The 23,489-nt window shown below is 42.3% G+C and overlaps 2 protein-coding genes across 2 annotated transcripts; both read left to right on the top strand.

Annotated features, from left to right (window-relative positions):
- Positions 1-484: 484 nt before the first annotated feature.
- Positions 485-7,926, top strand: LOC106587096 (TBC1 domain family member 24). The gene is made up of 8 exons (XM_014175062.3): positions 485-1,170; positions 1,407-1,782; positions 1,971-2,627; positions 2,968-3,123; positions 3,892-3,955; positions 4,048-4,146; positions 4,358-4,679; positions 5,017-7,926. Exons 1-8 carry the CDS (start codon positions 741-743, stop codon positions 5,193-5,195), a joined length of 2,283 nt encoding a protein of 760 aa, XP_014030537.3. The 5' UTR covers positions 485-740; the 3' UTR covers positions 5,196-7,926.
- Positions 7,927-9,612: 1,686 nt separating this feature from the next.
- On the top strand, positions 9,613-22,563 carry cfap52 (cilia and flagella associated protein 52). The gene is made up of 14 exons (XM_014175078.3): positions 9,613-9,793; positions 10,241-10,440; positions 10,708-10,844; positions 11,077-11,205; positions 11,370-11,469; positions 11,939-12,055; positions 12,160-12,260; positions 13,837-14,007; positions 14,407-14,555; positions 15,285-15,430; positions 15,705-15,856; positions 16,489-16,591; positions 21,716-21,827; positions 22,159-22,563. The coding sequence occupies exons 1-14, from the start codon at positions 9,733-9,735 to the stop codon at positions 22,338-22,340; spliced, it is 1,860 nt and encodes a 619-aa protein (XP_014030553.2). The 5' UTR covers positions 9,613-9,732; the 3' UTR covers positions 22,341-22,563.
- The last annotated feature ends 926 nt before the right edge of the window (positions 22,564-23,489 follow it).

The raw sequence follows: 23,489 nt of genomic DNA, 5'->3' as shown, positions 1-23,489 counted from the left end.
TCATAGAACTGTGTTCCTCTAGGAAAAGGGAAGGGAAAGGAAAATGCATTCAACTGAGATGGGTCTTGCGCATTTAACCCAACCCCTCTGAAAAGACTTGGAAAGTAAAATAATCTTTAATGTTTTTTGCTAAATGTTGCCATAAACGTAAAATAACAACAAAAGATAAACCCAGGCAAACCCAGATACCAGATACAATACCAGATAAACCCAGGAAGATAAACTGGTTAAAAGTAGGATACAGGCTTTGTGAGAACACTCAAGTCTGTATCATCATGATTTTCATACATATTCTGATATGTCTAAGTGCGTATGAAAATAATAGCATAGCCATTCACTGCCCATATATGGCAATGGAGACTGTCCTTTACACAGTAGCCTATTATCAAATGAAACAATCATCTGCCACTTCATTGATGTTTTGATTTTATTGCCCTAGTTCATTCGTTGCTGTCCGCTGGTGTTGGAAGTCGAAGAAAGGAGGCATTCCTTGTCGCTACAGTAATGGAACTTAAGTCAGAGGAATTTTCCACTCAGAATACACAAAAACACTGCAAACAAACCCATATCACTTTCTGTGCTGGTCACCTGACCAACTGACAACTGTGTAGGAAACCTACATCCACAAGGCACTCAGATGAAAAACATGACAAGGGAAGTATACCGCCACTGGAGACTGTCTTGTCATTGATATAGAGGAGAACTTGACATTTGCAGAGGAGAATACTGTACCAGACAGCATGATCCATGTTTCAAGAACGCCCAAGTTCTCCACCTGTGGGACTTTAAGTTTAGACCAGTCTCCTATGGAAACAACCACTGACCAGGACCAGGACTTGAGCTCAGCAGCCAGACTAAGAAGACCCAGGTCCCATTCCTACTACAGCCCAGAGGATGCCAAAAAGTATGGCGTAGAGACGGCAACAGATGAGAACTTTGTCAGGCCACGCTCCAGGTCATTCTATAGTTACGAGACGTCTGAGCTCTACAGAGAGGAGAACTTGACCAGGTCCAACGCCATGAGGCCGAGATCCAACTCCCTGGAGAAGAGTGGGGACGGGAAGAAGGAGAAGAGTAGTGCAGATGGGAATCAGGGGATCATGACTCGGCTCAACTCCAAGAGATCCAAGTCCAACACCAACAAACACTTGCCATGCAGAGATCTCAATGGTATGCAAATTACAGTATGTTTAAAAGTGTCCAATTTATGTTTATTTATGTATATTTAAAAAAAATATTTTGCCATATGCCTGGTGTTATATGAAGAACAGAGGGGGAGAAATGCAGAATATGCACAAACACAGTGTACTTAATCCAAAACAGGAATGTTACTGTGGATGAACACAGATTTATAATCATTTATGAAATAATCAATTTATTAATTTCTTTCTTCCTCTCTCCAACAGGCAGAAGAGGCAGTCTGAAGGGTGTACCCATGATGACCATCTCTGAATCAGACAACTGGGAGATCAGCTCCTGCTCTGGCATGAAGTATGGCCAGTTTGTGGACTGGGAGAAGATCGACCCTGAAGCTTCAGAGCGCTACCAGAGGATCCTGAAGTCGGACCACCAGGAGCTGAAGACCATGGGTCGATCAGGGTTCTGGGCCATGCCCCATACACTGAGGGCCAAGGCCTACTATCATATAATTCATGGTATCAACTGCAGGTCCATCAAACTGGATCGAGATCGTTACCAGGATGTGGCCAAGGTGCTCTTTGGGGAGCAGAAGATGAGCACACACCCGTTCCCTGAGTACATGGATGATGGTGTGATCCCCAGGTACTGACTATGAAGCTATCAGAGAAAAACGGTTCAGATGATCAAATCATGATCAAATCATTTTAGTCATTAAACTTTGATAGGAAAATTGGAAGATTATCATGCTTTTTCCAATATTGCATGTACATCATGTTATGCTCATAACATGATAACATAGCAAGTGTCTTTGTTCTTCTTCCCACCCACAGGTACTGCCTCAACAAAGCTGGTCTCAATTCTGTCAAAAAGGTCCTCCTCTGCATCGGCAAGCACCTCCCGGACATCAACTTCTGCCCAATCCTCCCAGCCTTGGTGGCTCTCCTTCTGCATTTCAGCGAAGATGAAGCAGAGTGCTTCCACAGCATCTGCCGCCTCATCGCCTACAATGACCCCAACAAGCGCTATATTGACCAGACTTTCCTCACCTACCGGGCCTCCTGCATGACCTTCGGCGACCTGGCCAACAAGTACTGCCGCGGCATCCGCAAGCTCATCGCCAGCTCCCACCAGAACCTCTTTGAGTTCTACTCCGATTGGATCATGTGGATCTTTGCCGACCTCCCCTTCACATACGCTATGAGGGTCCTGGATGTCTATCTTCTGGAGGGTTATAAGGTTCTCTACAGGGTGGCTCTGGCTCTTCTCAGCTTGTACAAGGTCTCGGTTTCATCTCGTGTCGCCGACGTGGAGGACTTCAGGCGAGACATGAAGAGCTTTGTGGAGAACGTGGCGCGTCACTGTACGGCGGAGAAGCTGCTGGAGAGGGCCTTCAGCATCCAACTGGCCACACGGAGGGAGCTCAACCTACTGTTCAACGCTAACAAGGACTCGCTCATGCAGAAGGGCATCAGTATCCACCAGAAGAGGTGAGGCTGTTGGTCAAAGGGAGTTCTTCCAGAAAATGTTTCTACTCTTGTTGAACATCTAATTGGTCCACTCTCTGTTAATGGAAAACAAAAGATAGCAAGCCGTCACCAAGTCAGCCCTACTCCTCATAGGATGATTACGACAGATTACTTCCAGCTCAGTTTGTTATAGAGATGCTACAGTCGTTCTATCAAACTATTCCTAGATACTGTATCCTTTTGAACTATAAACAGTTTACAGCTCTTAACTTTCTGAGTTCCTTTATATTAATCTGTAATCTGAAGATACACTTCAAAATAAATATTTACATTCTGAAACTGTTTCTGTTCCTCCATAAAGGCAGTCATGCCAGGTAGTGGATTTTGACAGCTTCAGCTCCAGCGTTGTCACGGGGACAGAGATGAGGATTGTCTGGGCCTGGATCCCTGAACGCTTTGCCCTCTTCAATCCAAAAAAGCTGTTCAGCACCAACGAACATGGCCGAAGCCTGGCCTCGTAAGTGACTTTTATTCACTATTTTACCTTAGTAGTGGATCAAGTAGTGAAGACATGTACATTCAGCAGCCCAGAACTGTCTACAGTAAATTCAACAGCCCAGAGCTGTATAAACTCACCTTATGGTTCAGTTACATAATAGTGAAAGGCTGTGTTGTTAGAATCAACAACATTATTGCCTTTTAAGGTGCATGACCAAGTGTCCTCCAGTTTGTTGGCTGGAACAGTTAACGTGGCATCGGTTAATAACAGTTATTCATGTCTTTAGAAGTGTTCTGTTGGTCTGTCAGGAGAAAATGTTGTAGATAATATTCATCAGCACTTGCAAATCCGTTTAGAAATGCTCTGAATACCTATGTCACAATTACTGGCTGTTGTCTCGTCCTAGAGCTAGTCAAAACGTTGAGACGCCAATAGTTATTTTTCTACACTATGAGGAATCTCTGATGTCCTTCAAAGAGTTTGATTGGGATTCTCTGACTTTCCCTTGTCACTGCACTGACACGTACCTGCCTCAGCAGACATGCTGAATTGAATTGGTTCTAGCCATACACAGGGTGGTTGTGACAGGATGTGTTGACCCCAATTAAAAGTTTGACCCTGACCAGGATGTGACCCATCCAGTGAACTTTGACCTTTCACACCCATAAAGACATTCCAAGGGGTTGGGATTGTTGAATAACCGTTGTCTAAAAACATTACAAGTTGCATTGCCATTGTTCACTGTCCGTGCTTAAAGTAGTAATTACATTTTTTTCTCATTTAAAGATTTTATTCCCGTGTTGAGGGGCATGAGCCAGCCATCTTGCTTCTGAAAACTGTGGATGAAGAGGTGAGTTTACAGTAGCAGACAACCTTTTTTGTCTATTTTTTGACACTCAACTAGATTCTATGCAGACTTCTTACCCCTGTGTCACTCCACAGGTCTGTGGTGCCTTCCTGTCGACAGATTTGATTCAGCGAAAAAAGTATGATTCAGAAGAACCTGCGTATTTTGGGACTGGGGAGAGCTTTGTTTTCACGGTGAGAGAAATGACAATCTACAGATCTGAAATAGCTGATTTTGCAAATATTTTTTCCTTTGATTCTGAACAATTGTGTTAGCGTAAACAAATACTGGTTGAAATCTTTACGGATCATGCCGTAGAAGAACACAGGCTCCATTCCTTTCACAAGTCAATCAGCCAATTCAGGAACTGAATTGTTCATTGTTCTTAATTCGTTGTTCTTTCAGCTTCGTCCAGGCATGGAGCGCTACCAACGGGCTGTGGTTCACATTACAGCCAAGAGAGAACCTTCTCCAGACCTTCGAGCTGCTAGGGTCTGTGTATACACTTCCTCTGGTAAAGAGGACTCCTCCTCTACCCCAGTCTCCACCACCTCTACGACCAACCTCACCACCCTGACCTGTCCAGCCGGGATCCTCCAGGACCCCAGCTACCTGACCATTCCCTTCACCACCTCTTCCCCCGGACCTCTCTCCCCCTCACCCAAGAGGGCCAAGGAACAAGGGGCCTTCATGTTCATCGCCGGAGACCACGAGAGGCTAGTCATTGGTAAGCTGCTCATATGTATGCTAAAGTGTTTGCTGTTCATTGTCATTGGTAGAGTGTCACAAAGAGTGATCAACAACCTTCTGAAACCTGAATAGGCCTGATGGCCTAAGGAGCATTCTTGCCACGTACAAGAGTTTTTGCAGCGACTTTGACAATGGTGGTAGGGGAAACAGCTTAGGGTTTCTCACATGGCATATTCTTTGTATCCACCCTTTGTATTCTTTGTGTCGATGTCAACATTACTGAGAAGTGCAGCAGCTTGAAGTGGGCTGCTGTTATTACTGTAAATTCAATGCTGACATCTTTTACAGTGAGTGTGATGTGTTTGTCTCGCCAGGTGGCGATGGGGGTCACGCTCTCTGTCTCCAGGCTGATCTGGAGGGGGGCTACACGGAGCAATGTGACACCTTTGAGAGCGCCCCTCTCTGCAAGAGACACTTCAAGATCCGGTCATTGGAAGTGTGGGGAATTCAGAACTCCATCTCGTTCTCACACTACTTCTTTTACTCTCATTAAAAGAGGAGGCTGACATATATTTCCACCTCTTATATGAACTGGTTTCTCCTAATTGTGTTGTCCATTTGATTAGACTGTATTTTTCTTAATGTTTATAATGAAATATTTTCTATTCACACAATTCAACTTAGTTATGTGTGTGGATGCCAATGATCCATAGGCTAAACTAAATTGGGTTTTTACAGTGCATTCTGGAAAGTATTCACACCCCTTGACTTTTTCCACATTTTGTTACGTTACAGCCTTATTCTAAAATTTATTAAATCATTTTTTCCCCTCATCAATCAACACACAATATCCCATAATGACAAAGCAAAAACAGGTTTTTAGACATTTCTGCAAATTTATTCAAAATAAAAAACTTAAATATCACATTTACATAAGTATTCAGACCCTTTACTCAGTACTTTGTTGAAGCACCTTTGGCAGTGATTACAGCCTCGAGTCTTCTTGGGTATGACGCTACAAGCTTGGCACGCCTGTATTTGGGGAGTTTCCCCCATTCTTCTCTGCAGATCCTCTCAAGCTCTGTCAGGTTGGATGGGGAGTGTCAATGCACAGCTCTTTTCAGGTCTCTCTGGAGGTGTTCGATCGGGTTCAAGTCCAGGCTCTGGCTGGGCCACTCAAGGACCTTCAGAGACTTGTCCCGAAGCCACTCCTGCCTTGTCTTGGCTTTGTGCTTAGGGTTGTTGTCCTGTTGGAAGGTGAACCTTCGACCCAGTCTGAGGTCCTGAGCACTCTGGAGCAGGTTTTCATCAAGGATCTCTCTGACTAGTCTCCCAGTCCCTGCCGCTTAAAAAATGATGCTTGGCATTTAGGCCAAAGAGTTCAATCTTTCATCAGACCAGAGAATCTTGTTTCTCATAGTCTGAGTGTCCTTTAGGTTGCTTTTGGCAAACTTCAAGTGTGCTGTCATGTGTCTTTTACTGGCTTCAACTGGCCACTCTACCATAAAGGCCTGATTGGTGGAGTGCTGCAGAGATGGTTGTGCTTCTGGAAGGTTCTCCCATCTCCACAGAGGAACTCTGGAGCTCTGTCAGAGTGACCATCGGGTTCTTGGTCACCTCCCTGACCAAGGCCCTTCTCCCCCGATTGCTCAGTTTGGCCAGGCGGCCAGCTCTATGAAGAGTGTTGGGGGTTCCAAACTTCTTCCATTTAAGAATGATGGAGGCCACTGTGTTCTTGGGGACCTTCAATGCTGCAGAAATATTGTGGTACCCTTCTCCAGATCTGTGCCTCGACACAATCCTGTTACGGAGCTTTACGGACAATTCCTTTGACCTCATGGCGTGGTTTTTACTTTGTTATGCACTGTCAGCTGTGAGACCTTATAGACAGGTGTGTCCAAATCATGTCCAATCAATTGAATTTACCACAGGCAGACTCCAATCAAGTGGTAGAAACATCTCAAGGATGATCAATGGAAACAGGATGCACCTGAGCTCAATTTTGAGTCTCATAGCAAAGGTCTGAATACTTGTGTAAATAAGGTATTTCTGTTTTTTATTTTTAATACATTTGCAAAAAACTCTACAAACCTGTTTTTACTTTGTCATTATTTGGTATTGTGTGTAGATTGATGAGGGGAAAAAATGATCTAATCAATTTTAGAATAAGGCTGTAACAACAAAATTGAAAAAGTGTAAAAAGTCTAGGGCTATTTGAATTGTGTGCTATATTTGTTTGTTGATTATTTATCTACTTATCGATGAGCATGTATATTTGTGCATATGTATATTTGTGCATATGTTAATAGGGTTGCAAAGGGAGGATATACAGGGCCTTCAGAAAGTATTCACACCCCTTGACTTTTTCCACATATTGTTGTGTTACAAAGTGTGATTCTACTTAATTTAATTTACATTTTTTGTAAAATATCTACACAAAATACTCTGTAATCTCAAAGTGAAAAAAGTTATTATTATTATTGGAAAATAAAACAGTAATATATCTTGATTAGATAAGTATTCAACCCCCTGAGTCAATACATGTTACAATCACCTTGGGCAGCTATTACAGCTGTGAGTCTTTCTGGGTAAGTCTCTAAGAGCTTTGCACACATGGATTGTACAATATTTGACCATTATTCTTCAAAAAAAATGTGTCAAGCTCTGTCAAGTTGGTTGTTGATCATTGCTAGACAGCCATTTTCAAGTCTTGCCATGGATTTTCAAGACAATTTAAGTCAAAACTGTAACTAGGCCACTCAGAAACCTTCAATGTCTTCTTGGTAAGCAACTTCAGTGTGTATTTGGCCTTGTGTTTTAGGTTATTGTCCTGCTGAAAAGTGAATTTGTCTCCCTGTGTCTGTTGGAAAGCAGACTGAACCAAGTTTTTCTCTAGGATTTTGCCTGTGCTTAGCTCTATTACGTTTATTTTTATCCTAAAAAAAACTCCCTAGTTCATGCCGATGACAAGCATACCCATAACACGATGCAGCACCACCATGTTTGAAAATATGAAGAGTGGTACTCAGTGATGTGTTGTGTTGGATTTACCCCAAACATAATATTCAGGACAAAAAGTTAATTTCTTTGCCACATTTTTTGCAGTATTACTTTAGTGCCTTGTTGCAAACAGGATGCATGTTTAATTTATTTATTTTTATTCTGTACAAGCTTCCTTCTTTTTACACTGTAATTTATGTTAGTATTGTGGATTTATGTTTGTGTTGTTGATCCAACCTCAGTTATCTCCTATCGCAGCCATTAAACTCTGTGTTTTAAAATCACCATTGACTGGGTGTATTGATACACCATCCAAAGTGTTAAATTAATAACTGCACCATCCTCAAAAGGAATATTCAATGTCCGTAGTTTTTTTTACCCAACTACCAATAGGTGCCCTTCTTTGCGAACGATCGGAAAACCTCCCTGGTCTTTGTGGTTAAATCTGTACTCTAAATTCAGTGCTCGACTGAGGGACCTTACAGATAATTGTATGTGTGGGGTACAGAAATGGGGTATTGCACACGGAGTGAGTCCATGCAACTTATTGTGACTTGTACATTTTTACTCCTGAACTAATTGTGGCTTGCCATAACAAACATGTTGAATACTTACTAACTCAAGACATTTCAGCTTTTTATTTTTTATTAATTTGGAAACATTTCTTAAACTGGCTCTGTGTAAGGATCGACGCTGGAGATGAGAAGCAGGTACAGGGAGTAAACATTTAATAACCACGGACAGGAACAGGACGGAGACAGAATACGGACAGCGTCTGGACAGGGGAAACGGAAACCACAATAATGTTGACACAGGGATGAAACAGAGGAAACAGACAGATATAGGGAAGGCAATCAAAACGTGAAGGGGTCCAGGTGAGTCCAATGAGCGCTGATGCGTGTAATGATGGTGACAGGTGTGCGTAATGAAGGGCATCCTGGCGCCCTCGAGTGTCAGAGAGGGGAAGCGGGAGCAGGCGTGATACTGTCTTCAACCTAGCTCCCTGGCTCGCTCCCTGGCAGTGACCAATCCATAGAATTAGGACTTAGAATACTAGAATGGACATTAACCTTCTTATGATGGTAATATAAAGTGTCAGACATTTTTGTAGGGGAGTTAGTCAACCATGTTTTGCCAATGCTCTGATAATAGTGTAAAACAATGAATTTATAGATTATCTGTACTGTATGTTTGTTAGCTAACCAGACAGTTTTTAGAGGAGTGATCCCATAAATGTTTCTAAATAACTGCCAATATGCCAACATTCCGTTCAAACAATCAGTTGATGATAGGACTTAGACAAGTTGTAATTGCAACAAGTATTGATATTGTATCATATAATAACACTTTAGAATAAAATACAAATTTAGACATTTATTATGGCCTATTTATGTTAATGTTATAGGCTATTTATACAGAAAATGTGTATAAAACCTCTCCATATAAACTGTATTTATAATTATATGATAATATTTTAGGTTGACAATACTTATATTACATAATTTCTGATATCATATGCCTTACTTTTTATTTTCCTGCGTAAGTAAAAGCAGGAAGTGCATCACCTATGCCTTTATTGCATATTCATTCCAGACTGGTTTGGATTTCTCCCTGACCACAATAGCTTCCATTTTCACTCCATTCTGGAACTTTGAGGGTTTCTAATTTAATAGGATTTTTTTGCCATGTCTACATGGAATACAGCTTCTGTCAATTTTTTTGGCATTTTTGCATTATAGCTAACTCTTACCCTAACCCTTTTCCTAACCTGCTACGTTAATTATCCTAACTTGCTATGCAAGTTTTCTTAAACCTGCTACGAAAAGTCAATTTTGACAAAAGCTGTAACCCTTCTAGACAAAATCGATCTCTATGGACCAATCACACTCCAAACACGCACCCAAATGCATAATAAAACTACTACATCACCATAGAAACTGATCCAAACAAATGGTTAAGTTGCTAGGCAACGTTTGTTTGTCGAGATGGCAAATGAGTGAAAGATAGCTGAAGCTCGATAAGATTTTACAAGCTTGAAGACTTGGTGTAAACACCTTCAAAGTAAAAAAGAGGTGCAATTGTGTTGAATCATGGCTGGAGATGCACAAGATATTCCACGGCTTGAGCTGGAGGCTGTAATTGGGTTCAATGGTAATGTAAAATATCCTGCCAGCCTATTTAGCTAGCTAGCTAACATATTCAGCTGAGCTAACCAAGGTATCTGGTAACAAGTAATACTAACGTTAGCTAACGTTATTTGTTGCCCTTGGTGATATGGCTGTTGTCACTAGGATCAGGGCATGCTATGGTAGCTACCTGTACCAGCTACTACTGTTGCTTGTTGCTAGTGGGGCTTTCAGCTGGTTTGTCATCTTTTCAATGTGTCTGAAGATAACTAAATAATTTGTCATGTGCTGTTCAGTTTATGGAAAGTATTCAGAAGTTTCCTTCAAAACTCTAATCTATCCATCATGTTTGTTTACCTTGATGAGTTTCTCCTGAATCCTTCAGATGAGTAGGTTAAATCATAATCATGTCCTCATCTTTAGTTCTTGTCTAAAGCATATCTTTTCTTGCTTTTACCATTTTTTTTGACAGGACATGTATTTTCTGGCCTCAGAGTGCACCCAGACAGAGAACACTTAATCTATCCCCTTGGTTGCACTGTTATTTTGAAGAGCCTGAAAGATGGCAAACAGGAGTTCCTCCATGGACACACCAACAACGTCTCCTGTGTCACTGTGTCCAAAAGCGGACGCTACATTGCTTCTGGACAGGTCACCTTCATGGGCTTCAAGGTAAGCTAAAGACAGTGAAACTTTCTAGTATTATGAGAGCAGTCATGTTTCGCCTCTTGATATCAGAGACAGACAGACAGACAGACAGACAGACAGACAGACAGACAGACAGACAGACAGACAGACAGACAGACAGACAGACAGAACGGCAGATGTACAGACAGACACAGTAGGATGGAGGCACGGAGGAAGAGGCTACAGATGAATGTTGAACGTAGGAAACAAATGAATGGCAGTAGATTACATTGTTAATCTATGTTGTTCCAGGCTGATCTGATCATCTGGGATTATGAGAAGAGAGCGATCCACGCCAGACTACAGCTCCACAAAGCGAAGGTGGAGGAACTTGCCTTCTCCCCCAATGACAAGTACCTTGTCTCCCTGGGAGGACAGGATGATGGAAGGTAGGAGGTACTTTAATATAGCAGCATTTTGTTCCAGTCCCGCTATAACACACCTTATCCTACTAATCACCTGGTCCTCAGACCTTTGATTAGATGATTCGATTGGTTAGATCCAACAGGCTTTGGATGATTGTGTCACTTTAAAAACTACTTTCACATTGGAAGAATTTCAACAGTAATTTGTAGGTTATACTAGAGAATGGCTGTAAATGTGAATGGTTTGTGTTTTCAGCATTGTGGTGTGGAACCTTGAGAGCAAAGAAGCGATCTGTGGGAGCCCGGCCTCTGCCCACAGTGCGGGCCACTGCCTCACCATCAAGTACACCAACCACAGCGACACCGTCTTCATCTCCGCCGGCAAGTGAGTGACTTACAGAGACTCTGGGTTGCTGTTAGAATAGAGTATTACTTTGTCTATCAGAACTGATCTTTATTGGACTTGAACACGACGCAGAATTATTAAATAAATAGTTTATTATTAATACTTTCGAATTAACACACTTGTAATACGTTGTTTCCCTGTAGTGGAACGATGCGTGTTTGGGAGCTAGACCTTCCAAATAGGAAGATCCGGCCTACGGAATGCCAGACAGGACAGCTGAAGAGGATTGTCAAATGCATTGAGGTGAGCTAAACCATAGAAAGCAGACACAGCTCAAAGTAATAGCGGTACTGACTGAGTACCCACTGGGCACAGATGTCAATTCAACGTCTATTCCACGTTGGTTCAACGTAATTTCATAGAAATTATGTGTAAACAACATTAATTCAACCAGTGAGTAAATTGCACAATGGTGCCCAATGCCCCCCAAAATGATTTTGTACGACCCATTCTCAACCACTCAAAATACTTTTTGAGACAAAGCGAAGGTGAACTATTCATCAATACTTGTTATGGTTTATTAATGAGGAAATCTGTAAACACACAAATTCAGGTTCCTGTTATTTTATTCACATGGCAATTGTTGTCTGAGGTCAATTGATCTCTGAATTAAGATAAAGATAAAGAATTTTCCGGCATATCAAGCAGCCTCTCAAAGTAGTACAGGTGTAGACGGAAAGCTTATTTCTAAGGGGACCCCGTTGCATCACAGATCCCAGACGACGACCTTTTCTTTTACTGCGGAACCACCAGTGGTGACATCCTGAAGGTCAACCTGAAGACCCGCCTCCTCAACAGCTGTGGGCCACGAAAACAGAAATTCAGCAAGGTGGGTTTATTCAGTGTCCTGAGTGACCTCCACATGTTCATATCTCTGAGATCCTACTGTAGTTGAGATTTGGTACAGCTGTCCCTCTTGTCTTTTTGGTGCAGGGTGTCAACACACTGAAGGTGCTGAAGTCTGGGGACATCCTGGTGGGCTCTGGGGATGGCATGTTCACTTTGTGCTCGGGACCTAACTTCAAAACCATCAAGTAAGTAAGTACTGCAGGTTGACAGACAAGATATCAAGTTGTCTATATAAATTCAAAATCAAATGAAAGGTTATTGGTTGCGTACACAGATTTGCTGGTGCAGTGAAATGCTTATGTTACTAGCTCCAACAGTGCAGTAGAATGTCTCTCAAATACAATACTAATACACAAATAATCAAAACAAGAAATCAAGAAATAACAATCCAGGGGTAGATATAGAGTGATCATGCGTGAGAATTCAAAATATATACTGAACAAATATATAAACGCAACAATTTCAACAATTTTACTGAGTCGCAGTTCATATAAGGAAATCAATCAATTAAAATAAATTCATTAGGCCCTAATCTATGGATTTCTCATGACTGTGTCACGCATGTCGTAGGAATGAGCGGACCAAAGTGCAGTGTGTGTCGTTCCACATTTTATTTATACTGTGAAACTATGCAATACATAAATAAACTGAATGACAAAAACAACAAACTGATGCAGAGGTGAAACATACACTACTCAAAATGAATCTCCCACAAACCCAGGTGGGACAAACACCAACTTAAATATGACCTCCAATTAGAGACAACGATGACCAGCTGCATCTAATTGGAGATCATCTCAAACAAAGCCCAACATAGAAATACAAAAACTAGAACAACCCAACATAGGAATACAAAACTAGAACATGACAACATAGAAAAAACTAAACTAGAAAACCCCCCTGTCACGCCCTGACCTACTCTACCATAGAAAATAACAGCTTATCATGGTCAGGACGTGACAGACTGGGAATCAAGCAGATTGCAAAGTGGGTACTTTGACTGACCGATTGTATCGGTCACGTTATATTGCTGAGGTCCGGCGGGATGACCCAGGGTTCCTGTTCAGTGTATATTAGACAAGCGAATAACATTCACAAATTTTTCATTGTCAATAAATCCATTTTTCTCATATTCTTGATGAAGAATGTTGGCAAGCTCACTTGTTTGAGACCACAAAATTAACCAAATCTGCTGAATAGCGCAGCTAATAACTCTATATATAAATACTGTGATCAAATAAAAACAATACAATAAACAAATTAGGAGAATAAATTATAAAAAAATGTATGCTGATTATAATTTATACACACTTTCTACCTGGTATTAGTAGTTTCAATTCAGAACCAAGTATTTTTTTGGCGTCCCCATTCAAAACCTCCCACGACCCAAATTTGGGCCGCGACCCACCAACTGTCATATTGCATCCATACTGTAGCTTAGCCTATACATTAGAGTGGTTACATTTCTTCAGCCCGTCAGCTTCATGGCTTCTAGGGAGTTTTTTCTAGCCACCGTGCTTGTACACCTGCATTGCTTGGTGTTTGGGGTTTTAGGCTGAGTTTCTGTACAGCACTTTGAGATATCAGCTGATGTAAGAAGGGCTTTATAAATACATTTGATTAGATTTGATGGTAAACCAAGAGGTGGGGCTGAGATTTTGTTTACATTTTTTATTACGGAGAGGGCCTTTTAACGCTATGTGTAGAAATACATAATGTACTCAATGCGGCATTCTGCCATTCATCATCTAACCCTCATAGGAAGGTTCAGTTGGAGGGGGGAGTGACATCCATCGCTGTGAGAGGCGAGGGCCACCAGTTCTTTGCAGGAACAGAGGCGGCTCAGATCTACCGTTTTGGCTACACAGACTTCAAAGAGGAGTTGATCGCCACCAGTCACAACAGTGCAGTCAAAGACGTGGCCTTCCCTTTGTGAGTGACACCCTTCAAAATATAGGCACCCATTTAGAGACAAGATTACATACTGTACGTGATTCCCTTTTCTCCCCCACAATATTGTTTTATAGCACATTCTGTTATCACTACTACCTGATTGCCATATGTCACCTCACATATATAGCTGTCTTTACCTATCTCCACCTCAAACATGCTGTCAAGAGAGACTGCCTAAAACAACATTGCTTTCGTCCTCCTTCATGCTTTGCCGTCATTGCCCATTTACTCCCACTAGAGGGCGATATAACCATGTTTAAAGGATAAACATGTATAATAGCCTATGGCTCTGGTCCAAAGTAACTCCTGTTCCATGGACTAAAGTGCAGATTGACTGGCCCCAAAGTTATTCCAGTGATGTTTCTGATTCTCTCCCAGTGGCTCGTCGGAGCTGTTCGCCACGTGTTCCCAGGATGACATCAGAGTGTGGCACGCCGAGACCTCCAAGGAGCTGCTGCGGATCTCCGTCCCCAACATGACCTGCAACGCCCTGGACTTCATGATCGACGGACACAGCATCATCAGCGGTAGGCAGGAACCAATAGTAGTTCTGTTTGCCAATGGGGTCATTCAAAAAATGAACACACACAACTAAGTGCGCACACACGCATACACACACTTGCACTTACAGTATACACACACGCACACACACACACACACACACACACACACACACACACACACACACACACACACACACACACACACACACACGTATATGTGGTCTATGCGGGAATCAAAACCACAACCCTGATGTGGCTAGCACTACACTAGGGAGGGATGGTACGTCATCAATGCAGCGTATGGCATTGTCTTAAGTTATAACGATGATGGACTAGCATCAATTATTATGGAGCACACTAGCCTGTAAGATAATGACAGTGTTTTTAATGCGAGGGTTTGAATGCGCCTGATATTCCTTCTCATTGTTGGAGCCTTGAATGTTGAGTCATGATAATAATAAATGGTTTGATCCATTACTGTACATTTTCATTCCAGCCATTTACAGTTAAGAGACACGTCCAATGTAAGGAACTGAGCCCACAGTCTTCACAGTAGCCTGGGTACCAGTCTGTTTGGGCCATCATGCCGGACTGCCGGATGGCCACAGTGTTTGGCATGATAGCACAAATAGATCTGGAACCAGGCTATCATCATAACACATTATAGCACAATCTCAATATAGAAATACTTAGGAATGTCATGTATCGACTATTCCCATCGAATGTATTTTTCTTGTTCCAATTGTTTTACAGCCTGGAACGATGGGAAGATCCGTGTGTTTGCCCCAGAGACTGGCAGAGCCATGCTGGTCATCCACAATGCCCACAGCATGGGCGTGACTGCCATCGCTGGCACCAGGGACTGCAAGAGGATCATTAGTGGAGGAGGAGAGGGACAGGTCAGATGAAAAGTCAACATGGCATGGCACAGGACACCTTTTAGTCTATATTTAAATAGAGAGCATAGATTAAGAACCACCAGTATTAATTAACCACCACTTGAATGTGACATTTGAACAAATGTTTGAAGCTCTTCCTTTTCCCCCATCCTTCTCACAAAAAAACTCACTAAAAACACATATTATTACATACATATTTATAACAAGGTTTTAGTGGTGTTCCTCAACAGTATCATTGTAGTGAGTCCTAGTGCCCCTCTCTGGCCTGTTGCAGGTGCGTGTGTGGGAGATCCTGCAGGGCTGTCACCGGCTCATTGAGACCATGAAGGAGCACAAAGCCACCGTCACCAGCATCAAGATCAAGAGCAACGACAAGGAGTGTGTCACCGCCAGCTCGGATGGGGCCTGCATCATCTGGGACTTGGTGTGAGTTCAAATGCACATTCTCATGTATACACACCACACACACACACATACTATACACACATAGTATACACACACTGTACACACACACACATACTATACACACACACATGCATGGATGTATGCATGCTCAAATCCATAAACACATGTAGATGTGCAAGCACGCACACACAGACACACACACACACACACATACTATACACACACACACACATGGATGTATGCATGCTCAAATCCATAAACGCATGTAGATGTGCAAGCATGCACACACATACACTGTACACACACTGTACACACACACACACACACACACACACACACACACACACACACACACACACACACACACACACACACACACACAAACACTTCTTTACCCCATGCCCTTAATCCTTCACCCCTCTCTGTGTGATTGCATTGGCTTCCCACTGTGAGAGGCTTTCAACACACATAATTACTACCACTACCACTACCATTAATACCACTCCTCCAATCATGTGTTTCCTGTATTCAACATTCCTTTCAAGTCTCATCTCTCCTTCTCCCTCCCCCTCTCTCTCTCGCTCCCTGGTCCCCTCCCTGCTTCTCTAACTTCCCCTCTCCCTTCCTCTCCCTCTCTCCTCTTCCTGCTGCAGGCGTTTTGTGAGGAATCAGATGGTCCTGGCCAACACTCTGTTCAGAAGTGTGTGTTACCACCCTGAGGAGTACCAGATCATCACCAGTGGCACCGACAGAAAGGTTTGGAATTAGAAAAGACTCGGGTCCCTCTTGGTGCCAAGACTCACTGGCACAGCACACTGTAGCTAGCTGATGATTTCACTGTGCAGCGTATGGTCCCCAGTCGCCAGTCATGGAAAGTTAGAGAATGCTGTTCTCCGTATTGAGGCATCCTTGTTAGCCTTCATCTCATCTCCAGATGTTAGATGTTTGAGATGAGCTCTGTTAGAGAGATGAGTATTGATATGCTGTAGAAAGGCCATGTCTGTCACGTGTGTCGTAGTGGAGAGAAGACCAAGGCGCAGCGGGAATGTGGATACTCATCTTTTTAATCAAACACGAGAAAAGCATCCACAGGGAAAAAAACAATAAACATTACTCACGACGGCAACAGTGTAGCAGGCTAACAAACGCAGTGCTCACAAACAATTACCCACAAACACACAGACAAACACACCCTACTAATATAGGACTCCCAATCAAAGGCAACTCAACACACCTGCCTTCAATTGGGAGTCCCACCCCAATTAACTATACATAGAAAACCAAAGCTAGACAGAACGTAGACACACATACCAAAACACAAAAACCTCTGCCACGCCCTGACCAAAACTCATACAATTACTCCCTCTGCTGGTCAGGACGTGACAATGTCAAGCTTGTACACATGCACATGTCAGCTGTGTCGTGTTTTGAAATGTTTCCAAACCTTTTTTACCAGTCATAATAAGCTACGATATAGCAGTCATGCTCCCAGGTGTATGTAACACCTCTTTACGCCTTGATTACCTAGAATAAAAACTGAGTTACATAAGGTGCGAGCCGAGGTTCACAATAGCCCCTCTTCACTATGCACCTTAATATCCACTCATCACAAGCTCTACAGACTAATAAGGCCCGTATTGTTGGCTCAACACCATGCTGTGAGGTGAGGACAAACTGTACTGATTAGCGAGCACTGTGAATGCGCTGAGACTGAAAAAAGAGAGACTGAGAAAATGAGGAGAGGAAAAAAGAGAGAGACTAGAAAGAGAGTGCTCTGGCTCTCGCGCCTTCCTGCGGATGCGATGCCCGCCTATGCCATCCAAGTGCCCGTGTGCCAGATACGCCATCTGCTCGCTCCAGGACACAGGCGCTCTGTCTGGGGTGAGCAAACAGTAACACACACAGCTACACACGCACACACAAACACACTTTGAGTGAGACGGGGGGGGAGAAAGAAAGAAAGAGAGAGAGAGACAGAGAGAGAGAGAAAGAGGGGGAAGGGGACAGGAAGAGAGGCATTGGATGCAGCAGCTCCTTGGCTCAGAGTTCAGTCAGTGGTAGAGGGTCTTTGGGGACAGCTTCACACTCTCCAGTCTGTCGGATGGATGGAGACAACAGAACGGACTACTGCTGCTGGTGGTTCTGTGGTGGGGTCAGCCAGAAGCCTCTTGGGATGATGACCCAGCACTCCTGGGTGTTGGTTCCAGTTTGGGCTGATTGTGATGTAGGGCCATCAGGGTCTTGGGATTGATCCTGTGTTATTTATTATTAGCTATTGTGTCATGTCAGTTATCAGAGGCATGGTATATAGGCTTCTGTGGCCTTCCCATTGTCCAGCACTAATAGGACAATAAAGACCTTCTGAAGTATTCCGTTTAAAAGAGAGAGAGCTCTTGAACGTCCTATAACGTCTTTGTTTGACTAATGTCTTTGAGATGTTCAATTAAAAGAGGGGGATTATATTTTGTTGGCGAGAGGTACTGTATGTGTAAATGGATTAGCATGGTCAAATACATGGCTGAGCGTAGCATCGGGATAAATGGAAGCCCACACAGTAGCTAAGAAGGCTTTATTGGTGTACAGCCCTTCATAAGTGGGTTACTGTCCTTAGTGATGTATTGCCTCAACATATTGGTGGAACACTCTACACACAACAGAGTGAAAATGTAGACTAATCTTGGCACAGCATGTATTCATGTTTTCAACATATTACACAACACATTCTGTACCATAAGATTTCACAAAAGACTAGACATTTAATCTCGATTTGGCACAGTGGTGTAGCTTTCAATGAATGCATTGTAATGATTGTAGGACCTATAGCTGAAGCTATTGTTGCTAGGCAATTAGAATTTAAAGTTCCAATGCAGCCGTTTTTATCTAAATATCAATCATTTCTGGGTAACAACAAGCTCCTTACTGTGAATGTTTTAAATGTAAATGGTCAAAAATAATAAATAATTGCTTCTTAGCAAAGAGCAATTTCTCAAGCAAGAATTTTGCTAGGACTGTTTGGGAGTGGTCTGAGTGAGTGGCAAATTGGACAAGCCTAATTGGAGGGATATGTAACCTGAAAATTAGATGTTATTGGCAGAGAGGTTTAAAATGATCTTTGTTATTGGTCTATTAACTTAAATCGCCTGGCCAAAACTCCATCCCATCAAAACAGGCAGAAATGTCAAGCAATCTTTTCAAACAGCTCTTACACTAAAAGGGCATCATTATCATTTTCACAATTTTACAGTATTATTCCAACCTCATAGTGTGTAAATATATATAAAACACAGAAAAATCATGTTTTTGACTGCACTGTGCCTTTAAAGCAAGAGTCGTTCCGTGTCATTTCAGCAAGCCATGACACCCACCCTCTCAGATTGTTCTGAAATTGTTTCTGTCGTTAGAAACAGGTAAGATTAGCATTCCTGAAACATTATTTTGCTGAAATTAAATGTTGTATCTGAGAAATTAAGCTAATTGATTGCATCCAAATTGGCCCTTTTAATTGATAGGATTCAGATAATATTCAATAAATATAGTACCCAACATCCAATTTGGACCAAACCTCTTCTTACTAATGAGAAAAATGAGGTATCCCAAAAAATTATAAAAAGCCACCCACGGGCCCCACACACCCCATGCCAATCCCACCCCAACAACCAGTATACAGTATCAGTTCTCTGTTTGAGAAGTAGAATGAAGCTGTGGCTTGGAGTACTGCTTCTCCATACTGTAATGTATTCCCTGTGAATCTGGTGATGTTTTTTCCCCCTGTTTAGAGAAATGAATCATTGAAGTCACTTGCATTATTTACAATAAAGAAGTGTGAAAGTACCATATTTTGACCAGTAGATGCTGCTATAGTTCCTGCTATACCGCCACACTCTTTTGTCTATTTTGCTGTTCTCTTGTGTTTATTACATAGATTTCCTTTGCAACTTTGGGTAGAAAACCAATAGATTGGCTCATTATGAAAATACATTGTGTGGTCATCTTCACAATTCAAGCCAGTCAATTCAGTGTGTCCTTCTCTCAGCAACCTAATGCTTCAACCTAACTCTCCTTGAATAGGAGAGTTAGGTTGCATTGAAGGCTAAAGCAATGCTAGCAGTAGCCACATGCTAGCCTTGGATGTAATTAATTTCTGGTGGATGTTGCCGTGGATGGCAGCCAGGTTCCACAGAAGAAGGGAGGGAACACAGATGGGTGAGGGTGTCTCGGCCACTCTCACACAGGTGCTGGTCTCAAATAAGCCCTCCATGACACCAGGAGAGGGGAGAGAGGTCGTGACTAGAGAATCAAACTGGATTTGAACCCATTCCCTATATGACACAACACAAACTATACTGGAGAGAGGGAGCGTTGTGTCTGCTACTGGGCTAACTCTTCTCCCTCTCACTTTTTTGGCTGTGTCATGTCTCACCTCATATGATAGCCAGTGATTTGATTAAGATTCAAATCATGTAAGCTAGTTGCTGCTGGTATTGAGGGTTTTTTCTTTCTTTCATTATGCTGACCAAAAATGTTATTTCATAAAGTGAATGAATGCACGCAAAGAACTTTGGATTTTTCCATTTAATTTCAATCATATTGAAAAAATATCATGTATTCCTAAATTATAGTTGTTGGTCATTATGTTGACCATATATTTTCACAATGAATGATGCATGCAAAGAACCTTGAGCCTTTCTATTTTAATTGAATTATACTGAAGAACAGTCCTGACTGTTGTGTATTTCTCAATAATGTCTAACAAATGTGTTTTCCAGTCAGTAAGCTTTTCCATTGAATTTAAATTATATTGAGGTACAAAAGTATTTTTTACCATCCCACAGAAATGTGTCTCTTAGGCTGCCTCTTTGCTTTGAGCACTGTTTTTCATTTTTAAAACTATAAATACCTTGTTGTTTTTTTGCCATTTGTTTCTCTTCAATCCCATTATTACAAACTGTATTTGATATGTCTTTGTGAGATTACATTTCCTCAGTCCCATAATGCATTATGTTTGTGGTCTTACTAAGAGATGAAATCCAGTCCGAGAAGCTATTCTCATAAATGCTATTCTGAGCTCTCTCCCATGTAACATTACTTGTTTCATTGCATACAACTGTCGTTTTTTTCTGATAGACCGACACCTTTCTGATGAATCCTCTGAACTGGTTTATTCAGATATACTAGACATTTTCCCACTTCTGTGTGAGGAGATTGTGTTGGTTATTGTAATATTCACTCTATAGCCTAAACATTGACTCGTTGATGATTAGATTTTCAGTTAATAAAGAAATCATTAATTTCCAGGTACAATCAGTTTGGCCAGTTCCAATACTTAAAATCACAAATGGTTCTGAAGAAGCACTCACATGCTGCATTTTAATGTCCTCTCATATGCGTCAGTTAGTTTGTAGTTGTAATTAGCTTTGTCATAAAAATAACAAGAAAGGACCTCGCTTGTGTGTGTGTGGAGATTGTGGCGTTACTGTGCGGCTGTAAATAAACTTCAAATAACAATTGAGCCTTTGAGAGGCGCAAGTCTTTGACAGCTGCAAACCCTTGGGACGATTAACTCTCATTTAGAGTCACAAACATGTTGTTTTAACTGTGGCGGGCGCGCGAAAACTTGATAGACTTTCTCCGGCCTCATTTACATATAGTGGAATAATGAAGATAGATAATTCAGTGAGGCAGAATTACTATACTATGAACGAACAGAAGGCATACAAGGAGTGGCATTCATACTTACTATAACAAAGGGATACATGGTCATTTTCATAATTTCTTGTAATTTTACATAGAATATGTCTAATAAACTAATCTGACAAGTCTTATATGTAAATGCTCTCTCATTCATCTTCCATATACCTGAATGGCCTTCTTCTTTCCCAGATTGGTTACTGGGAGGTGTATGACGGCTCAGCCATCAGAGAACTGGAGGGCTCCCTGTCAGGAGCCATCAATGGCATGCACATCTCACAGAACGGACAGCACTTTGTCACTGGTACAGTACCCTTTACATTGGTTTTGTTGGCAGAGTTGAAGAGGTAGAGCATGAGTTGATTTGTGATCTCGCCAACTATTTGGCGTGACATTGACATAGGAGTTGGCACAGCTCCAACAGATCTAGGACTAGGCTACTGTTGACTACCATAAATCATTGACAGCACATGGTCTGTCCATTAAATATCCCTGTATCGACTCTCAATAGCTTGGGACTGTCGTGAAGAGCACTTGGTTGAGCGTGACTTCACCCAGCATGTGGTTGGATCAATGTTTGTAGGATTTGCAGTAGAAATTAACATGGTATATGTGTCTCTGCTGGCCCACTTCAGGTGGAGACGAGAAGCTGGTGAAGGTGTGGGACTACTCGGAGGGCGAGGTGACCCATGTGGGCGTCGGCCACAGCGGCAGCATCACCAGCGTCACGATCTCCTCCAACAACAGGAGCATGGTGAGCACCAGTGCCGACGGGGCCGTGCTCCGGTGGAGGTACCCCCATCCCTCCTCTCCCTAGAGTGCCTGCGGATGCCAGGAGAGCAGAGTTTAAAAAAAAACATGACCCTATGACCTTTGACCCACCTACCTAACTTTTGACCTTGACCCTGCCCAGTCCCAATACACACCTGTCCTCACACCAAACAACTCCGAAGAAGTCATGAACACTGCCAGTAATGCCATTATAGAGCAAATGTTTCATTCATTCATGAAAATAAATTGAAATAATTTTGATTGTGCGATATTGTCTGAAGTATGCATTACTAGCTACATTTTGCTTGTTGAAGGTAATTGCATATTTTTGGTGGTATTCGCCATACTCTAATGTACTGTATCAACAAACTTGGCAGACACACATGTTCTAATATGCATGAAATTAACCTAAAGATTCGACTTATGAACTCTGAACCTCATCAATTCAAAGCTGGATATTGTAGTCACATAAAGATACTCATCTGCTCATCATAACCTTGAATAGCATTCTCTCTGATTTTCTATGGGAAGAAAATAAGTGATTGTGTCATCCCCCTTTTCCCCATTAATACGCAGTGAATGTAAAAAGGCAGGCTACACAGTACATTAAATGCATATTTCATACAGATATGACTGTCTTATATGCGTGTCGTGTGGTAAAGAAGAGAAAGAGAGACGACGAAGCCCAGATTCACAGGCACTTTAGCACATCGCTGCTGTCAGCTAATCTATCACTGGAGATTCCCCAGAGACTTCGGTAAGGTGTAGGTGTGTGTGTGCGCGCGCGCGCTCAGGTGTGTGTGTATGTATATGTGCATGTGGTGTGTGTGTGTGTGTGTGTGTGTGTGTGTGTGTGTGTGTGTGTGTGTGTGTGTGTGTGTGTGTGTGTGTGTGTGTGTGTGTGTGTGTGTGTGTGACCAGCGAGCCTCTTGGAATGCCTCCATCTTCCCAAACGCATTCACCTCTCGACTGCTCAGAAGCTCAAAACGCAATAATTAATAGCTACCCCACTAGTCCGCTACCCACAAAAAGAGAGCAAACCTGCAGTACGCTATGGACGGACCAAGTCAGCAAAACATAACCTACACACCAGCTCTGTAAAATAGGGCATCCCATCCAACTGCCCATGAACGCACGCACACACACTGAATACTCAGGAGGCCATGCTATAAGATCAGAGTAATGTATACCCCTA

This window comes from Salmo salar, chromosome 02 (assembly GCF_965601325.2).
Source record: "Salmo salar chromosome 02, fSalSal1, whole genome shotgun sequence".
NCBI classification, from domain to species: domain Eukaryota; kingdom Metazoa; phylum Chordata; class Actinopteri; order Salmoniformes; family Salmonidae; genus Salmo; species Salmo salar.
This window is presented reverse-complemented; position numbering and strand designations above follow the sequence as displayed.